The 25,260-nt window shown below is 45.8% G+C and overlaps 1 protein-coding gene across 9 annotated transcripts in view; it reads right to left on the reverse strand.

Moving 5' to 3' along the window:
- Positions 1 to 25,260, reverse strand: part of UACA (uveal autoantigen with coiled-coil domains and ankyrin repeats) — a 77,378-nt gene that overhangs the window by 15,844 nt on the left and 36,274 nt on the right. For 5 of the 9 annotated variants that reach the window (XM_087877824.1, XM_087877822.1, XM_087877823.1 and 2 more), the window contains exons 12-13: positions 12,700 to 12,732; positions 12,279 to 12,377 (exon numbers count right to left, since the gene is read on the reverse strand). The exons of 2 other annotated variants lie outside the window; for them this stretch is intronic. In XM_087877824.1, coding sequence (XP_087733950.1) covers positions 12,279 to 12,377; positions 12,700 to 12,732 — 132 coding nt within the window. The remainder of the gene's footprint in view (positions 1 to 12,278; positions 12,378 to 12,699; positions 12,733 to 25,260) is intronic. 2 more of the 9 variants (XM_087877826.1, XM_087877825.1) reach the window with 1 other exon arrangement.

Genomic DNA, 25,260 nt, shown 5'->3' on the forward strand with positions numbered 1-25,260 from the left:
TGAGCCAGTCCACCTGCAGTCTGTTGTTGACTCCAGAGATCCGCCTGCAGTCTGTTGTTGACTCCAGAGATTTGTTTTGCTCTGATGGAGAGAAGGTGGCTCTCCCCCCAAATGCCCAGTTGCTCGACTGCCTGCATCAGGGACTTGGACCGGGTTCCCGGGTTCCCCCCTGGCCATGTGTGCCTTGGTGGCCACCTTGTCCATTAAAACCAGAATATGCTTGCCGGAAACCGTCTCCCTGAACTGCCTGAGGGCGAGGTGGACTGCCCTCAGTTTCAGCCAGTTTATGTTGTGTTTCTGATCCTCCTGACCTTGAGCCATCAAGGACTGTAGGTGAGCCCCCCATCCAAAGATGCTGGTGTCTGTCGTGATAGTCAGGTGGACTGGTTCTTTGAAGTGACAGCCCCTGGTGATGGCTAGAGACCTCCACCAGCTGAAGGACCGGATCACCTTTGGGGGAACACGAAGCTTGGCCAGTGTGTTGCTCCTGCCGGACCGCTGATAAGGTAGGAGAAACCACTGCAAGCTCCTGGTGTGCAGTTGGGCCAATGGGACGATGGAAATATATGAAACCATCTTGCCCAGGAGCTGTGATAGAAGGACCAATGGCACTGTCAGCCTTCACCTTTATATTGCTTGCTTGCTTGGCTGCCATTGTAACAGGGGGAGGGGGGAGCTGTCTGGATGTCAGGGGGGCGGAAGTGAGCTGGTGGAGTAAATGGGAGAAAGTTTTCCTCAGCGTTTTTCTGCAGCTGGGAGGCACGCTGATAACCACTCAAGATCAACTGTCATGGCATACCAGGAGGATGGAGCCATCGGAAGCTGCACCCCACATGACCCTTTGGGGGGATGTGGATTGGATAATCCTGACTGGACGATTGGGAGGAGGGCTTTAAGGATGCTTTCTATATGTGATTTTCGTGCCTATTGCCTCAGACCTTGCTTTTCTTTGGTTGCATTCAGTAAAAGTACCTTTCTCCATGAAAATGGAGTCGGAGTGTTTCTTTCTTGAGTGTTGAAAGAAGGCATACCTGACATTAAGCAAGGTCTGCAATTAACAGCCATCCTGGAAAACTACCGTAGGGGCTAAGCAAAGAATGACAGCGACCAGGAGGATATTGGAGCTTCTGGTTCCGCGACCTCCCCGTCACACCCCGGCTGGGAGGCTTCAGAGTGGATGGCTGATTTACAGCTTGAGGAAAAGGCGGAGAGAGCCAAATGGTCGCTGGGCGTGGGGAGGTTACCGGAGCTGGAGAAGACATCCCAAGGAGTAACAACTACCAGACACCGAGGCGGAGATGCTGCCTGGCAGGAAGAGCAGAAAGAAAATCTGATCACCCAGGCTACTGAGAGAGGCTTGTGAGAATTGTAGAGCCCATGAAAGGTATGGATTGCCTGCCAGGGGGAGGATGAACACCCCGGGGGTGAAATGGAGGCTGCTGCTTGTGTGGAAGAGAGAGTCTAAGCCCAGGAAGAGGCAGCTCAGGCCTCCGGAATTCAAGCGGCTGCTGCAATCCAGGAGCCCCCTGCTAGGCAGGCCTTGCCACAGAGGCGTAAAAAGCCCAAAATTCCCTTGCTATTAGTAAGATACGGGGGAGATCCGAAAGGACTGGGATTCTTTTTAACCCAAGTGTGGAACCACATGCAAGATTGGGGGGGAGGATTTCCCCTCAGATGCTGCACGCGTGAGGTGCGTTACTGGGGCCCTGGAGGGGGTGGCAGCTGAGTGGATGGTGGGACTCTATAATGAAGATTCCCCTCTGATGAAAAATTATTGTATAACCAGTTCATGGCTAACTTCTATCGACAGTTCATCCCCTCGTTTGCAAAAATTGCCTCACCAATTACTAACCTTCTGAAAACAAAAGGAGAGGTGCCAAAGCCCTCTCGGCCTCTCGAGTGGACTATGGAATGTCAGGCGGCTTTTGCTGTTCGTTGGGCGCTGTTAACCTGGAGGCATTTCCTGGAAGGGGCGAAACACCCCTTTGAGGTGTGGACCGATCACAAAAACTTAGAGGCCTTAAAAACACCATGAAAACTGTCGCCTAAGCAAATCCGCTGGGCCCAACACTTTAACCGATTTAATTTCTCCCTGCGCTATCTTCCTGGAGGGAAGAACTTTATGGCAGATACCCTCTCGAGACTGCCTCAATACAATAGTGTCCGAGAAGAAGTGATTTGTCCAGTTATCCCCTCAAAACAGCTGGTGGCACAAGTGGTTACCAGAACCCAGGCGAAAGGGGACCTAACCTTGTCTGGTGACTTGAGCAAGCAGTTAAAAGAAGCACTAAAAACTGATGAGTGGTTTTTAGCCCACTCCAATGAGTGTATGCTTCGGGAGGGTCTCGCGAAACTGTATGTCCCCGCCAGCCTGAGGGGGGCAGTATTACAATACACCAATGATGCTAAAATCGCTGGGCATTTTGGTTTCGTGAAGACATTACATTTAGTTAAACGACAATTCTGGTTGCAGGCGCTGAAGACAGACATAGAAGCCTACGTGGCAAGCTGCCCCGTATGTACGTCAGCAAAGAAGCCTCCGGGGAAAACCCCTGGGTTACTTCAGTGTAGCCAGGCCGGGAGCACCAGGGAGATCTCCATGGATTTTATTGTTGAGTTGCCCGAAAGTGGAGGGAATACAGTCATTTGGGTTGTTACTGATTTGTTTTCTAAACAAGTGCATTTTGTCCCATGTCACAAGATCCCTTCGGCTAAAACTCTGGCTAAATTGTTTGTCCAACATGTGTATAGATTACACGGGGCCCCAGAGCGAATAATCTTGGACAGAGGGGTCCAGTTCACCTCCCACTTTTGGAAGGAATTCCTGAGGTTGTTAGACTCCGCCCAGGGGTTAAGCTCCACCCACCACCCTCAAACCAATGGGGCTTCTGAAAGAACTAACTCAGTGTTGGAACAATACCTTAGATGTTATATAAATTATTAGCAAGATAACTGGATGGACTTGTTGCCGTTTGCAGAGGTCGCCTATACACTACTGTACAGGGTTTAAGGTAGCCTCCGACCAAGCCTCCGACCAAGACTTTGTGCCCATCCCAGAGTTGCCTCAGGAAAAACCACAGATACCTTCTTTGGCTGAATGGATTGAACAACTACGTGGTACCTAGTCTGTAACACGTAAGGCCCTGGACGTGGCTCACCAAGCTCATAAAACCCAAGCTGGTAAGAAAAGAATTCAGGGTAGGGATTATAAAGTAGGAGATAGGGTTTTCCTTTCCACCAAGTACTTGCAAACTATCCAAAAGTCGAAAAAACTTGGGCCCAAATACGGCCTTTCCCTATCGTACGCATAGTTAACCCAGTTACAGTGCAATTAGAGCTACCTAAAACCTTGCGGAGGATTCATCCGATGTTTCATTTTAGTTTGCTGAAACCCTTTGCGTCCGGACCAAGAACTTCCTCCTGTCCCCATACTCATTGAAGGGGAACAGCATTTTTAGGTCAAAGAAATATTGGATTCGAGGAAATATCGCAGTAAACTGCAGTACTTGGTGGCCTGGAAACATTTCCCTTTAGCTCAGTCTGAATGGGTAAATGAGCAAGATGTTAGGGCTCCGAAGCAGCTGCAATTGTTTTATTCCAAACATCCTGATAAACCTTAATCCTGGAGCTGTACTTATGTTCCTGTTTGTCACTGCGTTATTTTATTTCCCAGCTGAGCTTCATATTTCTGGACTATCAGACTTTCCGTATCTTGCCAAGAATTGTTATCAAAAGCTACTACGCATGTCCATCCACCCACATTCCTTCACACACACTTTCCTTTGTTCTCTTGCCACGGAGGTGTCGACTGCTGAAAAGCAGCCGGCCCGAACTATTTCAAAATGTAGCAATTATTTTTCTTAGTTAGTGAGGTGTTTTATTTTCTTTACAACAAATAAATGAGTTTTATTAGAAAATATTTCTTCGGGTTTTCTTTTCAGAATATTGCAACTTGGAGAAGCCTCGATCCATCCTCTAATTAAATCAGGATGATTGTCCCAGAGCCAAACATGGGATTAATCAATGCTCTGACATCTGGTAGCTCGGACGGTTGATTTATGGCTTTTTTCCTTGTTTGTTATTTCTGATAAGAGCGCATAGGCGCATAATTATTTTTGCTAAGATGCCGAAACAGAAGAAAAAAGGCAAAATGAAACTAAGACCACTCTTCGTAAATGATTTGATTGATCTTTCCAACGAAGAGGTGGCAGACAGGAGATTTTCAGATTTCCAGCCCCTTGCTACAGCCACATGCCTGGAACAAAAAGCCGTGGGAGCAGAAATAGAGGGAGATAAGACAGAAGCTGTTTTTGAAGATGATGATTTATGACTGAGGTCAGTAGCATTTTCTTCTGATTTTCCAAGCTCTGAAAAAGTCCTCCCAGAACCTTCTGAATTGGTAACGCTTGGTGCAGAGCCAGATTCCCCACAAACGGCAAAGCCTTTTTACTCCCACACACAGAGAGAAATAATTCATTATTCTCCTCGTACTCTTGAGCTCACCCTGAATAAGCTGGCTATGAAAGCCTATCGTGACCGTATAAAATTCTATGAACAGGAGCTATCCCAGGCAAAAATGGCTATATCTATGCTTGAGCAAGATAAGGGAGAATCTTGTGACTTAAGAACATAAGATAAAAAGCGCCATATTGCCTTCTTCTCCGGAGCCAAAGACACTCCCCCTGGTGGATTCTGTGTCAGGCCAATTAAGGCAAAGAGCACTGCATACGTCACATGAAAGTCTCCCTGATCAAGTTACATATAAACCTGCCACACAGTCATTTCTTGTAACTGGGCTGCCCGAAGCTAAAGGTGCAGCACCATCTCCTGGTGAAAGTAATTTACTACAGGAAGCTGAAATGCCACAAGTGTTTCCACAGGCCCAAACTCCAACACCCCCTGGTGGTGTTGGTGTCTTTTTAGATGGAACACAACCACACTTAATGCAGCAAAGGCAAATGACTGCATCTCCAGCAGGTCATGCCAATATTGCAGCTCAAGCACAAATGGCACAAATGGCATATGTGCCAAATGACATATGTGCCATATGTTCCATATGTGCCCCAGCAACAAATGCCTGCATATATGCCACAGCCACAAGTGCAAATAGGGCCAGCTCCTGGTCCACCTCCAATGGCACAACCAAGACCATTTTTAGGTCCACAATAGGCACAACAAATACCACAGGCATTTCTGCCAGCACAGCCAGCATACCAAATGCAGGCTCCTTACCAGGCATTTTCTGTCTCTCCACTAACTGGTGAGTCAAAACTAAAAATGTCAGGACATAATTCTAAAGCCTGGGTCAGTGAGATTACACTATTGCTTCTTAGAGAAGGCACTCACTGCATGATTTTCAACCCTCCTGGACCACCTTGGACTTTTGCAATAAGAGATTTAGAGATAAGGGCTCGCACAACATTATTGATATCCATGGATACTGAACTGCAGGTCACTTTTCCACCAAATACAACAGCCCGTCAAATTTGGGCTGAATTGGAAAATTGCTACAGGACTGTCTCAATTGAATCTTCATGTTTACTCATGTCTGAACTCCACGGTTCAAGATTGAAACCTGGTGAACAAATTGGAGGGCATTTGACCAAACTGAAAGGACTGAGAACAGAATTGAGAGAAAGAGGCCATAACATTGAAGATATTCAAATGATCAGCATCATTATTAACTCTTTGAATTATGAATGGAAAGATGCTGTTACAAAAATTAACCAAGTCCCAATTGCTCAACGCACAGTGGACAATGTCTGTAGACTTTTAATTGAAGAAGAGACATTCATGTTGGCCACGCCACACTTGAGAGGACCACCCGCATCAAGAGCTCCAGCTAGGCGCCCCTTCCGAGAAAGAACCTATGCTCCAAGGATGCCAAGGTGCAACACCTGCAATCGTGTGGGACACGCCACCCGGGATTGTCCCCAACGAGTTCCAGCTCCCGTCACGTACCAGCCCAGAGGAACAGATTCCAGAGGCAGAGGCGGAAGACAAGGTCGTCGTGGTCCCCGGCGTGATCCACAAACTCCACTCGCCACATTGGCTTTAACCAATGATCCACAACCTCAACCAGAATACGACAGACGACTCCTGTGGACTTTGGACAGTGGTGCAGCATTGCGTGTTATCTACAGAAAGGAACTTTTCACAGAGATGCACGAGCCTGAACCAGAACTACGTGAAATTTATTCTTTTTCAAATCATCCTTGTCAGGTCAAAGGAAAAGGAACTGTTTATGTTGAAGAGCTCGATGCATTCATTCCTGATGTTTATTACATACCAACAGCAACCAGTAACTTACTTAGCCAGAGTCACTTGTCTAGAATGTTAAAATTCCAGGTTCACCACCTTGAAAATGCAAGTTACATAGTTAAAGATGGAGATATTGTTGCTGGAACCATATTAATTGGTGGTGTTTATTACTTAAAGCCAAAGCCTAAAAACCAAACACAGGCAAGTATACAAACTCCAAAAAGGGAGAGCACAGGCCCAGAGAGAGATGCTCCAGAGAGAGATCCTGTTGCTATTCCAAAGGGTCCTAAAGCCAACAAAAAGAGAGTTGGTAAACAGGTTGCTCAGAGCAAGCCTGAGGTTCCTCATAAAACTGTTAATGTTGAGAATTCACTAACTGCTAAACCTTTGCATTCCAGGTGCCATTGCCATTCCATAAATGGCATAGAAGATTGGGGCATGCCAGTTTCTGTGTTCTTAGGAAAATGCCGGAGTTCGCAAAAGGTTTGGATCTAAAGGGGTGTAAGGTTGTGCTGTATGCAAGAAGGCCAAATCCAAAGCAGCAGCCATTCCCAAACACGCTACACGCCTGTCAACACGCAAATGCTTTGATTTGATTTGGTTCACACTGACATAGTTGGTCCTTTCCCGCCATCATTTGGTGGTAGAAAATATTTTCTAACAATTGTTGATAATTACTCTAGATATGGATATGTGTATTCTATGAAAGAAAAATCAGAGACCTTTCAGATCTTTAAAGACTTTGCAGCCCTTGTTTCTACCCAACATCAAGTTCGCATCGCCAGAATCCAGAGTGATCATGGTGCCGAATTCATGTCTCAACGTTTCCAGGACTGGATGCGTAAGAATGGAATTATTCATCAGACTTCGGCCCCTTACACACCGGCTCATAATGGAAGACAAGGGGTCCTGCAAACCATGATGCGTTGTCTCCTAGAAGACGCCAACCTTGGTAAGATATACTGGGGTGAAGCTATGAAGTATGCAAATTACATTGTCAACCGTACTTGGAGCAGTGTAACAAATCAGACTCCTTTCTTCATGTTGTATGGCTACAAGCCCGATCTTAAAAACATCCATATTTTTGGTTCATATGCTATGGTGAACATTCCCTTAGCTTAAAGAAGAAAAGAAAGTCCAGCAGCAAAAAGGCTGAGATTTATGGGTATTGATGATAACTCAAAATGGAGCAAATTTATTGACTCTAAACATGTAATTGTGATTTCCCAATCTGCTAATTTTGAGGAAGATATTGACTGATCCAGGATTCATTCCAATGATCCTGGAGTTTATTTTCCTAGAGATAATACTGCTGATGCCACGCAGATTGATGACCAAGATTCCACTGATTCTTCTCAACCCGATATTCCGTCTTCGCAAGCCGCGGATGCTGACGCTAGCAACGAAAGTGAGGACGAGGACGAAGCAGAAGAAGACTGGACAGTTGTTCCGAGACGTTCCAAAAGGGCCACAAAAGGAATCCCTCCACAACGATATTCTTGGCAACTGACAAAAGCACCCTTGCCTTTGATTTGCAATGTTACACTTCCACCTGATAATTTCACACAAATCAAGCAGCTCCCTGATTCAGAGCAAGACAAATGGTATGAAGCAATGCAGGTTGAAATGGACAGTCTAAAGAAACTTAAAGTATTTACACCTACAAAACTTCCAGCAAACAAAAAGGTCATTGGCACTCGATGGGTCTACAGAATCAAAAAGAAACCAAATGGTGGTCTGGCTACAAGGCCAGACTTGTAGCTCAGGGTTTCGCTCAACGTTATCCTGAGGACTACACAAATACTTACTCACCGACAGTCAGAACTGAGAGTGTAAAAATTGCTTTAGCAACTGCAACTATCCTTGGTCTAGAAGTTTTCCAGTTCGATGTTGACACCGCTTATCTGCATGCAGACCTAGATGAAGAGATCTACATGAGAAGTCCTCCAGGATTCCGACAGCAAGAAGGGAATACCTGGTTCCTAAACTTTATGGTCTGAAACAGTCTGGTTTAATGTGGTACTTATGTCTTACTGACAAACTAAATTCAATGGGCTTTATTAAGTCCGAAACTGATGAGTGATCCGTCAGATCAATAGATGTGAGGAAGTCACCTTCCCGAACGCCCTCTAGGATCGATTGGAGGGACTGCATCTTGAACCGCCAGTATCTTAAATAGTGGTTCAGCCTCTTCAAGTCGAGAATCGCCCTCTACCCCCACCCCCCGAGGTCTTGGGGATTACAAAAAGAATAGAGTAGACCCCCTGCCCCTTTTGGTCCTCTGGAACTTGTTGAATCGCCTGAATGTCCAACAAGTGCTGTATTGCTGTCTCCATGAGGACCCTCTTTGAGGACTCTCTCGAGACGGGGCAACGAATGAAAAGCCTCGGGGGCGTAGAGAGGAACTCAAGAGGCCTGACCTGATCGTCCTTAGAACCCATGAATCCAATGTGATCTCCTCCCTCACTCTGCAAAGAGGGCCAGCAACCTCCCAATGGGAGGGTTGAATAGGCAGTCACTTTGGGCGTTGGAAGGACCTACTTCGGCCACCACGAAATGGCCGCTTGGTCTGGAATTGCTTGCCCTTGGCCAACCTATCCTGTTGTTGTTGTTGTTGCCTTGGAAAATAGTGTCTCTGATATCAGTGTTCCAGAAAACCCCCCAACTCCAAGTAAAACTCGGAAGCAAGCATCTGGAGATCTGGGTTCTCTGGAACGCCAAGCCGGAGTTCGCCAAGCAAAAGGTAGGGTGGTGAAAATAAGGCGAGGAGCGAACCTTGCCTCGCCTGGAAAGGGATGGTAGAACCTTCCTTTTGTACTTGGACTCCACTAAGATAGGGTCCAAAACCTCCTCGAACAACGTCTCTCCTCTGAATGGGGCTGAGGCTAGCTTCCATTTATGCCTGGCGGATGCCTGCCACTGCTGTAGCCAAAGCAGGTGTCGGTAGCCACTGAAGACGCCATGGTCTTAGATGCGTACTTGACCACATTTAGAGTAACGTCTGCTGTAAACTCTGCTTACAGAGTTTATTGATATCAAGCTTATTGATATCTTGGTGTATCCGAACATCCCCAGCCAGAATGCAGTCCTCCACCTGGAGAAGCCAGATCAGTGAAGCTCTGGTAAAGAAGGAAGCCACTGTTGAGGCTTTGATAGCCCAGGCATTTGCCTGGTAGCCTCTCTGAAAGATCTGCTCTGCCCTTTTGTCCTCCACCTTCAAGGTCTCCTCCAGATCACCAGGTAGAACCAAGGGGGAGGATAGGGCCGCCACTGGTGCATCCACCTTGAGTGTCTGAAGCGCTCAGTCCAGTTCTGGACCCACGCTATAAAATCTCCTCTTCCTGGAGAGGCCCATTGCCTTTGGACCACATCCAGGAACAGTTTAGGTGATGGAATCACCTCCGCTGTAGCGGCCAGCTCTGAAAATAGGGACTCCGTAGGATCCATTGGATCCACTACAGGATCTTGAACTACAGGATCCATCCCCAGGTGGGCCGAAGTCTTGGCTTTGAAGAGTAGAGATTTAAATAGCGAGGGTTTTGTTTTACTTTGTATAACCTGATTATATAAGCTGACATTTAAGAACATGAGAAAGGAAATGTGTAATTCCTGTTTTTGAGAAGATGTTTGTTTTGCAGGAAATACGTTCCTGGGTTAACTTGCCCTTATTAATTAAAGGAAGTACGCAATTGATGTTTTTGAGGGGTATTTCTGTTGGGAATTGGGGAATTTCCAGGGTGGAATTATGTACTGCATATGTTATATAAGATGTTATGTAAGATCTGGAACTGATTCCCAAGGTACTTTATTGACGTGTATTCTGAATGTCCTGAAGACTATAAAAACTTGTGTAAATTGTTTTATTTCCGTCTTTCTCTACTTTAGAGAGAAAGTCCCTTTGCAAAGAATAAACTTTGTTCCAGGATTCTTTCGGTCTTTGTCTCTTTAAAACGATAATGGGATTTACCTGTCGACCACAGCATCTTTCTGTTCTGCTTTAGACACCTTGTCAGAGGTAGCAGATTTCTTCCCAGGTTTAGCACTTCTGGTCCTTCCTGAGGCTTTTGCAAAGTGGGCCTACTCCTTCTTTAGTGTAGATGTAGATCTAGTGTGCACCATACGGCCTTTCATTTCAGCTGCCTCCACCTGGGCCTTATCCGCCATTTTGCAAGCGGCATGCACGCAGCCTGACTCCCCAGGGAGCTCTCCTGCTATTGCCAATGATTAGCTGGTGATTAACCAGTTCTCCTCTTTCTCCCACAGTGATAAATCACTCTCCCGGGAGCCTATGCCTATTTAAAGGCAATCCAGAGCTGTTTGGGCATGTCACACCTTTTTCCCAAGGCTGGGGCTCCCAGGTGGCTGTTAATTGCCTCTTCGCACCTCTCCCCAAAGGTGTGGGTGGCTTCGGCTGCTTCCTGCCCCCAGACAGTACTGCGGTGTTCTTTTGGGCTGAGTTAAATGAGCGCAGAAGCTCCAAATGTCAACTTGCAAAGCTTTCAAGTTGCCATGAGCAGGAGGGAGGGAGAACTGATAGAGCTGACTGATTTCCCTAACTGAAGCTACATTCCATACATGCTTTCTTTCCACAATCAGAAGAAGGGTGTTGGATTTTACAGCCAGCCAAAGTGGTTAATTGAAGAATGTGATTTATGACATGGCCAGAGAGGAGGGGAGAGACAGGGTCATAGGGGAACATAAATCTACATGGGATTGGTTCTAACTGCATCCGAATATTGTCGAAATGGTGCTTCTAATAAATGGCTGTATTTCTTTTGAAGTTTGGCTCATGGCTCATGAATTAATTAGGGCATCTTTCGGAAACTTCACACCAATCTTGCAGCAAGCTCAGGGGTCTATTTGTGCTATATTGGCACAAATATAGGAGCACGAAGCTCTTGGCAACGCTGGGCTTGCTGAGGCTGACAAACCGGAGCGCAGTAGCTCCGAAACCTTCTGATTAGCCAGCTCTCCTTTCTGAGCTCCTGGAAGTCCTGGCTGCTTGAGCTCGACTGGAGCGTAAAGCTCCGACGGTCTTAGAACCCCTGGGTAGCTGTGTGGAATCACCACGTGCATGCTAACCCCACGAGCCCGCTGAACAGCCGGGGCCTGAGCCGGAGCTCTAGCCACCAAAAAGAGCCTGGCTACTCTACCAGCGATTGGGAGCCAGCCAAGCAATCCTTCTGTGTCTCAAATCTGTTGAATTAATTCTATCGATTAAAGCTGTAGAGGAAAACTTTTTAAGCGTCCGTCCTTGCTGAGGGACTGAGTCAAAAGCTGGGAACCACTGGTAGAGGAGGCGTGTCCTCACAGCTCAAAACAGATTCAGTCCAATCAGCGAGGAGATGAAGTTAACCCATTCCTGGATGCTACCTCCACCTATAATGGAGAAGTTACAGTTTCACCCTATTCTGCATTAGTCAGACACAGCCAGATTAGTATGCCCAGTTCCGGGCTCTGCATTTGGGGATGGATATTCACAAACTGGAGCGCACTTAGAGGACAACAGCCAAGAGGCTCAGGGTGAGGAACGCATTGGCTGCTTTTAGCCTGGACAGAGGAGACTGTAGAAAGAAAAGGCCAATTTCTTTCTGAAGGGCTATCATACAGGCAATTGGGTAGAATTGATCCAGAAAATAGGCAAGAAACAATGGTTTAAAATACAAGAAGTAAATCTACTTCTTGTATTTTAAACCACTGTTTAAAACCATCAGGAAAAAAATATGTAACGGCAAGAGCCATTCAGCCATGAAACAGAATGTTTTGTTAGGGCGGGGGTGGGGTGGACTCTTCTTCACTGCAAGTACTGAAACCAAGGTCAACGGTTGAGGATTCTGTAATTGTGGATCAGATTAGATGATCTCCTGGATTCCTTCCAACCCTTACATTCTGTGATTCCCTCTTACCCAATCATTTCTTCCCCCATCCTGTCTCTCTCATACACACACACACACATTTTCTGGTTCTGCAAAGGACCACTAGAAATGAAGACTGCCTTCCATATTAAAGGACATTACCTCATGGAACCTGAGTTTTGACTTCAGAGCTTCAAGCATTCGCAGACTCTCTTCTTGTTGCTTTTCCTTTGTGGCCAGAAGTCTCCTCAGTTCATCTTTCTAGAAGAGAACAACAATCACTGCTATGGAGAGCCAGAAATGTCTGATTCTCTTTCTGGGATAATATACCTGTATAGATTTGATATACACCAATATCCCACAGTGTGTAGCAGTCAAGCAGGCTAAAGTTACTTGAGACTTAACATATGCTGCCATTACATATATCCTGGTACATTAGCACAATCAACCCAAAATGTTTTTAAAACACCCATTCCTGCTAATTTATGATTTTAGATCTATTGGGCAATTATCCAAGGAGATGGAAAAATGTTTTCCTTTCAAGTTAATGAAAGTGAACAATAGAAAGAATTTCCTTTTTTACCTCAGTTTCAAGATCATCAGCAACCATTTGCTCCTAAAAACAGAACAGTACACATATTCAGATATTTGAAATTATTGTTTCTTCTATCATTCATGAATGGCTAGTGCTATAATTCACCTGGCAAAGGATATTTTTCCTCTGTATTTCATATATTGTCCCAGATTTGGCCAAAAATATTCTCTTTCAAAAATATTCTGCCTTGCATTCATACCCCCACAAAAATAACCACAAGAACTAGACTTGTGGACAAAGGACAAATCCCCTCTTTTCCAATGCCAATTTTCTGACAGTTCAAAGAAGCCACAATTCTGAGACCAAAGGGAAGAGGGAAAGCAAGAAAGAGATCTGCCTCTATTGAAATTACCTTCTTTCCTTCCACATAATAAAGAAAAGCTTAATAAAGCACATCAATTGACTTGGAAGCCATGCCAGTAAAGCTTCTTTTTAAAAATACTGTTCTGACACAAGAGGTAGAACAGTCAATCAAAACCAGAATGACAAGTATTTGGTAACAACAATATGGCTTGATCCCCAAATGCAGAGTAGCATTTAAACTTCTAGATCTGACTTCTGGGCGGCACTGGAAAAATCGCTCCGTTCCCAGTGCCGATTTTCTGGCATTTTGGTGCCCCTTAGGGGTGAGGATCGGTCCTGGTGGGACCGGCAAGAAGGAGGGGAATCTTCGGAGGAGGTGTGGAGAGGTGCAATCTCCCACCACACCAAGAAGGACCTTCAATCCAGACGCAGAGGAAACCAGCTGGCATGGCTGACCCAGAGGCTTGACATCCCGGTTTAGAGCAATAGGAAGTGGAGAGAGAGTACGGTGCGAGATTCAGCGGTGAGAGCAAAGAATACGTTTCCAGTTTTTGGACTATTGGATAGGAATTTTCCGGAGGGGCAGCAGAGAGGAAAGAAAGACTCCGAGTGTGAACGGGCGGCAAACAGTGAGGAGAGCAAAACGGGAAGAGGGCGAATTGCAGACCAGCAGAAGAACACCAGGGGGGTGGAATGATCAGAAGGAAAGTGAGTGTTCCAGGAAGCTGGGAAAGAGAAGTGAACCTGAATACGAGGTTCTGCTCGTATTTCCATATATTTGCTGCTCTAACAGAAGAAGAAGTGTGGATTGGCAAAAAGTAAAGGGCGCATGAGTGTGACAGTGCAGATTGGAAATCACCATTTTGAAGACTAATTGTCACTTTTGAGTGAAGGACTAAAATTTCAAAGGAAAAATTTTATCTGAACTTTTAAAACTCACAAGAACTGAAAGTACTATGTACATTTATACAAAATTTATATACTGATATACTTATTTATCAAGTAACAAATAGAATTTACATTTTTACATTTATAATTAATTAATAGCAGTTTAGTATTAATTATTGGTAAATTTATTGTCTTTTTACCTTTCTACTTAAGACCTACCTTAATGACGGGTCTTGGGACCCCGAGAGGTGGCACAAGGATTTTAAGGATTTTAAGGGTTTTAAGGGACATAGATTGAGGGGTTTTTTAACAAAATTTTTAACGAAAATTTTAAGGGGACCTGGGAGGGGGGAGGGGGTTGTAGAGGTGGACCTGGGAGGGGCCATATAGCCACTGAAGGGGGTGGTGGGTCGGATGGGCACAGCGGAGGGGATGGGGATGGGGTGCCGGAGGGCGAGATGAAAGGCAGCTCACTTGAAATGCTGAGTGGGAGGGGCACGTATGGCAGACGCAGGGGGCCATATCATGTTCGGGGGGTACACACGCGCTGTTTGCGAGCGATTGCGTACTCCGGCCCCCAATGCGTGTCTCGTTTCCCGGGTTGCACAGAATCTCAGGCCCTGGGTCCTCGGCTGATGTTGCGTAATGCCAGGTTGGAGGTTAATAAAGCCCCCCTCATTTGTAACCTTTTATTGGAGGGGGGTGCGGACCTGGCAGGGATTACGGAGACCTGGTTGGGCCAGGAGGGGGGGTCCCCCTCGTAGAAATGTGTCCAACGGGTTTCCGTGCATTTCATCAGCCGAGGGCCCAGGGGAGGGGTGGGGAGGTGGCGGCGATTATTAGGGAAAGTCTTTGTCCGAGGGAGGCCACTGTTCCTCAGATAGCCGGATGTGAGTCTCTTTTTGTGAAGTGGAGTCGTGGGGTGCAGATGGGCTTGCTGACTACGTACCTAGCTCTCTGCCACGTGGCGGCAGCCCTACCTGAGCTGCTCGACGTTATTGCCGGGGTGGCGGTGGATACCCCCAGACTCGTTGTCATGGGGGATTTCAACCTGCCATCCATCCGTGAGACGTCGGAGGCAGCTAGGGAGTTCATGGCTTCCATGACGGCCATGGACCTGACCCAGTTAGTTCAAGGCCCCACTCACAAAGGAGGACACACTCTGGACTTGATTTTTGTCTCTGGTCAGTGGTTGAATGATCTAGGAATAGGGGATTTAGATATTAAGCCCTTGTCATGGACAGATCATTCCCTCCTTCACTTAGACTTCCGAGCCGCTTCCCTTCGCCACAGGGAGATGGAACCGACCAGGTGGTTCCATCCCAGGCGCCTGATGGACCCTGATAGGTTCCTGACGGAGCTTGGGTCATTTCCTGAGACTCTGGCACACGACTCGACTGAAGACCTGGTGGCCGCCTGGGATAGGGCAGCCTCTGGGGCTTTAGACCGCGTCGTATCTTTGTGGCCTCTGACCCGATGTCGATCTCAATTGGCTCCTTGGTTCTCCGAGGAACTGAGAGAGATGAAACATCGGAAAAGACGCCTAGAGAGTGTCTGGAGGACTACTCAATCTGAATCCGACCAAACACTGGTGAGGTCTTATATCAAGACCTACCTAGTGGCGATAAAAGCGGCAAAATTTAACTATTTTTCCGCTCTTATCGCATCTGCAGAGAACCACCCAGCTGCTCTGTTTAGGGTGACCCGTTCCCTTCTTTGGGGGGGAGCGCGGGAAGACCCCTTGCAGGGTCGTGCTGAGGAGTTTGTGCAGTTCCTACATGATAGTCACTCGGATTCAGGAAGGCTTGGACTCCGACTGGGTGAGTCCAGGGGGGGAGATGGGGGTACGTCTTGAGAACATTATCTGGGAAGAGTTTGACCCTGTGGCTCCCGAGGATGTGGACAGGATCCTGGGTAGGCTTAGTGCTGCCACATGTTTATTGGACCCATGTCCCTCCTGGTTGGTACTGGCCTCCCGGGAGGTTACACGAGGCTGGCTCCACGGGATTATAAATGCTTCTCTGAGTGAGGGGACCTTTCCTGCTGCCTTGAAGGAGGCGGTGGTGAGGCCCCTACTCAAGAAGCTTTCCCTGGACCTGGCTGTATTAGCAAATTACCGTCCGGTCTCCAACCTTCGCTTTGTGAAGGTTGTTGAGAGTGTGGTGGCACGACAGCTCCCCCAGTACCTGGATGAAGCTGTCTATCTGGACCCTTACCAGTCGGGCTTCAGACGGGGGTACAGCACGGAAACGGCATTGGTCGCATTGGTGATCTCTGGAGGGCTCGGGACAGAGGTTGTTCCTCTGTTCTGGTCCTATTAGATCTCTCAGAGGCTTTTGATACCATCGACCATGGTATCATGCTGCAGCGGTTGAGGGAGTTAGGAATAGGGGGCACCGTGTTGCGGTGGTTCTCCTCCTTCCTCTCCGACCGCTCGCAGTTTGTGTTGGCAGGGGGGCAGAGGTCGACCTCGAGGCGCCTCGCTTGGGGGGTGCCGCAAGGGTCGGTCCTCTCGCCCCTTCTGTTCAACATTTATGTGAAGCCGCTGGGCGAGATCATCCGTGGTTTTGCGGATCATCCGTACCCTGATGATACTCAGCTGTACATCTCCATCCCAGACCACCCCAATGATGCCCTTGACGGCTGCCTGGAGGCCGTATGGGTCTGGATGGGGAGAAATAGGCTCAGACTCAACCCTTCCAAGACCGAGTGGCTGTGGCTACCGGCGTCCCGGTATAGTCAGCTGACGCCATCGCTGTCTATAGGGGGTGAATCTCTACCCCCCAAAGAGAGGGCTCGCCATCTGGGCGTCCTCCTGGATGCACGGCTGTCTTTAGAAGAGCATATGATGGCCGTGGCCAGGGGGGCTTCTTATCAGGTCGGCCTGATTCGCCAGTTGCGTCCCTTTCTGGACCGGGACGCCTTGTGCAGTCACTCACGCCCTTGTTACCTCCCGGCTGGACTACTGTAATGTGGCCGCACGGGTAATTATGGGTGCAACTTGTTGCGCCCATGTAACACCTCTCCTGCGCGAGCTGCACTGGCTCCCAGTGATCTTCCAGGTGCGATTCAAGGTGCTGGTTACCACCTTTAAAGTGCTCCATGGCTCAGGACCTGGGTACCTATGAGACCGCCTTCTGCCACCGATAGCCTCCCACCGACCAGTTCGCTCCTTCTGACAGGCAGGACTAGCTTCATAATTGAGTTTTAAATTCGGAATTCTTAAATTTTTGGGTTTTTTAGCTAATTGGCCTTGAATGTAATACTTTTAATAATTTTTAAATTTAAATTGTGATATTTGTATTGTGTTTTTACCTGGCTGTACACCGCCCCGAGTCCTTTGGGAGAGGGGCGGTATAGAAATAAAATTATCCTATCCTATCTTATCCTCTATCTTTTCTCTTCTTTTTTATATTTTTTATTGCTCTCTTTTCTTTACCTTTTCCTCTTAACTTGTTCATTTATTATTTAAAACAAAGATTTAAAATTAATATTAGAGCTTCTTAATTGATTAAATTAGTAATTGTATAACTATCTATTTATTAGTTTAAACTAAAAGTGGAATAATTTTAGTAATTCGATTATTAATTAAGGTATTAATGAATTTCTCTTTTTAATAGAATTCTATTAATTAAATTAGAAATTATATTATATAGATAGGTTTTCTGGGATATAACGCATTGTGAATTGTAGTGGACTGTTTATAATCTGGGAGTAAGGGATAAGGAAAGGAAGGAAGGAAAGGAAGTTGAATAGCGAAGAGGATGGTGATTTGGGAAAAGATAGATAGGTTTTTAGGGGAACAGTATAGAATACTAAAGGAAATGACCAGCACCACCACAACTATTGTGAAGACGGGAAAGAAAACTACTTCAACACTGACTGGACCATCAGCTTCTCCTGCAGCGCAGAGAATAGAAGGAATGTTCCCATCAGAAAAACAACCCCCTACTTCGACTATGCAAATCATGCAAGCTACCTTCTCAACAATTCAAGGGATTATGATAAAAATGCAGGAATGTATGACAAAGAATCATGAAGAAGTGAGGAGGGATATGGATGAGATCAAGAGGGAAGTCAAAAACGATATCCAAAAATTAGATGAAAAGATGGATTCAATACAAGAAATCATACAAAAAAATGATAATTGAATAACAGTCATAGAGAAAAGAACAGAACAGACAGAAGAAAAATTGGACTCATTGGACCAGAAAATGATGAGACTAAATAAAGAACTGGAAAATACAGTGGCCCACCTGGAGATGGAGAGAGCTGCATTTTATTTGCGATTTCAGAACGTTGTCGAAGATAGAGAGGAGGACCTGACATTTGTGATGGCGGAAGTGATTGCGGAGGCCCTTCAGTGAGATAAGGACAAAATAATAAATGAGCTGGACGAGGTCTATAGGGTCCACACGAACTATGCCAGACAATATAAACTTCCAAGAGAGGTCCATGTAAGGTTTGTGCGAAGAAAAGTAAGAGACATTGTGTATAAAATAATGAAAAATGGACTCATGTTCTATAGAGGCAAGTAAATAACCACATTAAAGCAGGTCCCTAAGAGAATAAGAGAACTGAGAAAGGAATACTGGTTCCTAGCCACATTATTAAATAAGCGGCACATACCGTTTAGATGGATAACAGACAGGAAGAACAGGAAAAGGTTTTAGAGGAAGGAGACAAAGAGGAAGAAAGGGAACTTCAAGAGGAAGAAGGAGTGAGAACAAGAGCTAAGAGAAGGGACAGGAAGTAATAGAATATCACGCAGTAGAACCACAAAGAAATGGAACAGAATTTAAAATTTTTATCATTTAAATGGTCTTAACTCTCTGGCTAAACAACATCAAATTTTTAGAAAAGTGGTAAAACAAAAAATGGATATTGTGTGCATCCAAGAGGTGCACATAAGGAAACAGGATGAAAAATACTTAGGAGAATCATTTGTAAGCATTAGCGGAAGAAAAGAAAAGAGGAATAGTGGTGTACATTAGAGAAGGAATAGAGGGTAATTTGAGATATGCAGATGCAACAGGAAGAATATTGATGATAGAAGTAAAATTAGAATATAAAAATGTTTTATTGGTGGTCATCTATGCACCGAATAATGGACAGTTAGAATTTTATTAAAAAGTACATGAAAAAATATTAGAAGAAAAAACAGAGAATATATGTTTAATTGGCAATTTCAACGCAATTGTAGATGTAAAAAAGGATTATAGCAGTGATCAGAATAATAAAAAAAAGAAAAATGTACTCCCTAGAAGTTTTATGGATCTAGTAGAAGAATTAAATTTAATAGACAGTTGGAGATTCTATAATCCCGAGGTAAAGAAATTTACATATTATTCCAATCCTCACAAGTCCTGGTCCAGAATAGACATGGTATGGATAACTAAGACACTTATTCAAGAGATAGAAACAGTAGAAATAATGTCAAACAATTGGGCTGATCACAACCCGGTAATGTTGATATGGAAAGGACATCAAAGGAAAAAGAGGAGATGGACATTGAGTCCACAGATACTGAAGGAAAAGGAATATATAGAGCAAATGAAAAAGGAATTAGAGTTGTTTTTTAGAGATAATACAAAATACCTTACTTTCCGTCAGAATCTGTGGGATACAATGAAAGCTTATGTGAGAGGATTAACAATAGCCTACAGTGCAAAAAGAAACAAGGAAAGGGAAAAGAATATAAGAATGTCCAGGAAGAGATCAAAAATTGGGAAGAAAAATTACAAGATAAAGCTGGGGATGAGCAAATTAGAGGTAAATGGATAGCAGCTAAACATAAATTGAATATATTGGAACAGGAAAATTATGCAAAGACATTGAAATTTATAAAACAGAATTATTTTGAACACGCGAATAAGCCAGGGAGGTGGCTTGCTTATGGATTAAGAAAAGAAAAGGAGAAAAGAACAATTCAGCAACTACAGGATAAAAGGGGTAAAATGCAATATAGTTTAGAAAAGAAAAAGGAGATAGCATGTCAATTTTTTCAAGAACTCTATGAGCAAGATAAAGTGACAGAGGAGGAAATAAATCAATATCTAAATGGGGAGGGAATGTTGGCTTTAACAGAGGAAGAAAGGGAGATATTAAATAGGGATATCACTATAGAAGAATTAAGAGAGGCGATTAAGAAACAAAAAAATAATAAAACCCCAGGGACGGATGGACTACCAAGTGAATTCTATAAAGGACTAGGAGAAGTATTGGATTGGATATTATTAGAAACCTGTAATGGGGCATTAATAGAGGCAAAGCTACCAGATTCGTGGAGAGAAGCATACATTTCGTTGATACCAAAGGAAGGAGCAGATATAGCACAGATAAAAAAATTATAGACCAATCTCTTTATTAACACTGATTACAGGATGAAAAAAATACTAAATTGTAGAATACACCCAGACCAAAATGGGTTTTTACCAACAAGACAAATAAAAAATAATATAAGAACTGTAATTAATGTATTAGAATATTATGAGGTGCATCCAGAGAGGCAGGTAGTTCTGGTCTTTCTGGATGCCCAAAAGGCTTTTGATCAGATCAATTGGCAATTTATGCTTCAGCAAATAAAAAACATGAAATTTGGGGAGAGATTTGAAAATATAATAGCCTCCATATACACAAAACAAAAAGCAAGTATAATAGTAAATGGAGATTTTACAAACTTTTTTGACATAAAAAAAGGAGTACGGCAGGGATGTCCGCTTTCACCCTTACTCTTCATCCTGACATTGGAAAATCTATTGATAAGAATTAGATCAAACAAAAAGATAAAAGGATTGAATTTAAAACGAAAGGAATACAAGGCCCAAGCATTTGCGGATGACCTTGTATTCTTCATAGAAGAACCATTAGAAACAGGACAATATTGATAAGAGAGATAGAGAAATTTGGGAAGGTAGCTGGCTTAAAATTAATAAAGATAATACCAAAATGTTAACGAAAAATGTAATTTTTATTACAATATTACAATATTCCGTTGGGCAGCAAACCAAAATGGCAGCTCCGCAGTGAACCCCGAGCTTAGGGAGGCGATGTTCGACATTTTCAGGGGTGCCAGGGGTCAGTTAACAATCTTTTGACCCCCTCCCAGCGAGCCGAGGTGTTGCCGGCTCGATAGAGCCATGGATAGATCCCGAGGAACAGCTGACTTTCGGGGAGGAGGTTAGAGGACAGCGGCAGTACCTGGAGGCTTGGCTGCAAAGACGTTGTTGGTGGAGAAGAAGGCAGCATTACAAATGTTAGGATCTCTCAGTTTTTGAGGGGTCTGGACACTCCCCCCCTTTTTTTCTGAAGCATGGAAGGGGCTTAATGGGCTGAATGGCCTGAAGATCAAGCTTATGGGGAAGGAACTGAGAATTTATTTTATTTTATTTTATTTTATATTGGATTTCTATACCGCCCTTCTCCCTGAGGACTCAGGGCGGTGTACAGCCAGATTAAAAAACATGCAGAACAAATATTAAAAACAATTAAAAGATATATAAATTTGGCCCAATTAAAACTCATTTACCAATTAAAAACGTTTAAAACATTTAAAAACAGTTAAAAATTTCATCTTAAGCCAGCCCGGTTGTCAGTTGGGGATGACGGTTGGTCTCCCCCTTAACTGCTCCCCCTCCCCAATTAGGTTTAGGCCTAATAGGGCCACTCAGCATAAATTTACAACTTTTGATTGATCTGCAGCCTTATTTGACCATTCTTTGACCATCTTGTCCTCCCTGGGTTACCCAGATTATTCGATTATTCAATCATTTATTCCATCCTATGACTACACCTTGCTTTTTTCTGAACTAAGCCTCGGCTATCGCTGATGTGAGAACAGGAGGAGGCACAGACACCGAGAGTCTTGGACTATGGTGGGACGGACCATCTCTCCTTTGACCTTATGACTCTGGTTTGGGTCACCTTGAAAGGGTGGCCTTTGAGACTTTATTCCCCACCATTGAATAGACTTATTATAATCACAAGACTTACCATCGTCATGATAGGACGATGATGTCCCGATGTTCTGATGTTTTTAGCCTATTGTTAACATCTTTTAGCCTCTTTAACATCTTTTCCTCCCTTATTTAATCTACCTGTTTTTACCATCTCTAACACCCTTTAAATAGAAAATGATCCTTCATCACTCTCAGCTCATTACTATTCTTTAATGTATTCAACTGCGGAGTTCCTTGCACTGCGAGACTCTCCCCTCTCACAGGTTTGGCCCTCTCAACTATCGAGGGCTGCCCTTGATGACGCGTTTTGGAACCCCGAGAGGTGGTACGCTAAAAAACGGAAACTCTGGGGTTTTTTAAATAGATTTTTAGATCCAATTTTAAGGGGATCCGGGAGGAGGGTGGTTTTTAATAATAAAAATGAGACTGGGGGGTCTCTTAAGGATCAGCAGCCATGCCATTTTGACAGTCCCAGCGGGTTGGGGAGGTTGGGAGTCGTAGGAGATGCTCGGAGGAGGGTGGGACAAGCTATACCTGTGATGGTGGGAAGGGGCAGAAGAAATCGAAGTAGGGGTGGGGAGCATCACACCAAATGCATTCGGATGGTGACTTGCTCCCATACCTCCTGCTCACCTTGCTTTCCTGGGGATATGAGAGCTAAGGACCCTGGTTTCCGTCTGTTATATGTGAATGCCAGGTCCGTGATGAATAAGGCTCTCCTCATACGAGATCTTATTGATGAGGAGGGTGCGGACCTGGCCTGTATCACGGAGACCTGGTTGGGGCAAGTGGGGGGAATCCCTCTCTCTGATTTATGCCCCTCAGGCTTTCATGTCCTGCACCAGCCGCGACACCAGGGAAGCGGCGGGGGGGTGGCAGTAGTTGTTAGAGAAAGTCTGAGTCCTAGGGAGGTCACTGTCCCTCAGATAGGCGGGTGTGAGTCTCTTCTATTGAAGTGGGACCCTGGAGTTCAGTCGGGCTTGTTGGTCACATACCTATCTCCCAGCTATGTTGCCACAGCCCTGCCCGCACTGCTCGATGTCTTGTCTGAGGTGGCACTTGAACTCCCCAACCTTTTAGTTGTGGGAGATTTTAATCTGCCTTCGATTGGTGAGTCATCTGAGACAGTCCGGGAGTTCATGGCCTCCATGGCAGCCATGCACCTGACTCAGGTTATTCAGGGCCCAACTCATAGGGGAGGACACACACTCGACCTGGTTTTTCTCTCTGGGCAGTGGATAAATGGTCATGGTAAGGGGGAACTTTCCATCACTCCCCTGTCATGGACTGACCATTCCCTCCTTAGACTAGACTTTCAATCTGTCAACCCCTGCTGCTGGGAGACGGGACCCATAAAATGGTTCCGCCCTAGGCGCCTGATGGACCCAGAAAGGTTCTTGAAGGAGCTTGGGACATTCCCCACCTCTCAATCCTGCGATTCAGCTGAGGCTCTGATGGCATCCTGGGAACGGGTGGCTACCGACGCCTTGGACAGAATCGCACCTTTGCGGCCTCTAACCCGACGCAGATCCCGGATTGCTCCTTGGTTTTCCATGGAGCTCCAGGAAATGAAACGTCGGAAAAGACACTTAGAGGAGAGTTGGAGGTCCTCCCGATCTGAATCTGACCGAACACAGTTAAGATCTTAGGTTAGGTCTTATCTAGTGGCGATGGAAGCGGCGAAACGTCACTACTTCGCCGCCCTCATTGCATCTGCAGAAAACCGCCCAGCGGCCCTGTTTTGTGTGATCCGCTCCCTCCTCAATCAGGGAGCGAGGGTCCTTTGCAGAGCAGAGCTGAGGATTTTGTACAGTTTCTGCATGATAAAATCGCTCAGATCCGGATCGGATTGGACTCTGACTGGGCAGAATCCAATCGGGAGACTAGGGTGGGTCTTGAGAATAATATCTGGATTGAGTTTGACCCTGTTTCTGTCAAGGAAGTGGACAGGATTGTGGGCAAACTTAGTTCCTCCACTTGCTTATTGGACCCTTGTCCCTCCTGGTTGGTTTCGGCTGCCAGAGAGGTGACTAGAGACTGGATCCAGGCATTGTCAATGCTTCGTTGAGAGAGGGGAACTTCCCCGCCTCTCTTAAGGAGACAGTGGTTCAACCTCTCCTCAAGAAGCCTTCCCTGGATCCAGACTCACTTAATAACTATCGTCCCGTCTCCAACCTTCGCTTCATTGCGAAGGTTGTTGAGACTGTAGTGGCTCAACAGCTCCCACAATTCCTGGAGGAAATGGAATACCTTGACCCGTACCAATCAGGCTTCCGACACGGTCACAGCACAGAAACGGCATTGGTCGCTCTGGTGAATGATCTCTGGCGGGCTCGGGATGGGGGTTGTTCCTCCATCCTGGTCCTACTTGACGTCTCAGCGGCTTTTGATACCATCGACCATAGTATCCTATTGCAGCGACTTGTGGGGTTAGGGGTGGGAGGCACTGTCTTACGGTGGTTTTCCTCCTACCTCTTGGGTCGCTTTCAGTTTGTATGGCCGAAGGGCAGAGATCCACCCCGAGGCCCCTTAATTGTGGGGTGCCTCAGGGGTCGGTTCTCTCCCCCCTGCTCTTTAACATCTATATGAAGCCACTGGGTGAGATCATTCGTGGCTTTGGGGTGAGATATCATCAATATGCTGATGATACCCAATTATACATCTCTACCCCAGACCACCTCAGAGATGCCCTTTCCGTGATGTCCTGTTGCCTGGAGGAGGTACGGGCCTGGATGGGCAGAAACAGACTCAAACTCAATCCCTCTAAGACTGAGTGGCTGTGGATGCCGGCATCTCGGGTTTCAGAGGCTCCATCACTTTTGATAGATGGGGAAAAACTTGCATCTGTTGATAGGGCTCGCAACTTGGGTGTCCTCCTGGATGCTCGGCTATCCCTAGAAGACCATCTAACGGCCGTGACCAGGGGGGCCTTCGCACAGGTTCACCTGGTGCGCCAGTTGCGCCCTTTCCTGGACCGAGATGACCTTCGCACAGTCACTCATGCCCTGGTTACTTCCCGCTTGGATTACTGCAATTCCCTCTACATGGGCCTGCCCCTGAGATGCACCCGGAGACTCCAGCTGATCCAGAATGCAGCTACATGGGTTGTTATGGGAGCCCCTTGTTACTGCCATATAACACCCCTCCTGCGTGAGCAGTGGTTCTCCGGGTCTGCTTCAAGGTGCTAGTCCTCACCTATAAGGCCCTTCATGACTTAGGTCCGGGATATTTGCATGACCTTCTCCTGCCTGCCTCTCACTGTCCTGTTCGCTTACATAGGGCCGCTCTCCTCAGGGTTCCGACAGCGAGCCAATGTCACCTTGCTGTGCCCAGGGGTAGGGTGTTCTCTGTGGGTGCTCCCACCCTCTGGAATGAATTACCTACTGAGCTCCGGACGACT

The sequence above is a fragment of the Pantherophis guttatus genome, chromosome 13 (genome assembly GCF_059756535.1).
Source record: "Pantherophis guttatus breed Tessera chromosome 13, ASM5975653v1, whole genome shotgun sequence".
In the NCBI taxonomy this organism is placed as follows: Eukaryota; Metazoa; Chordata; class Lepidosauria; order Squamata; family Colubridae; genus Pantherophis; species Pantherophis guttatus.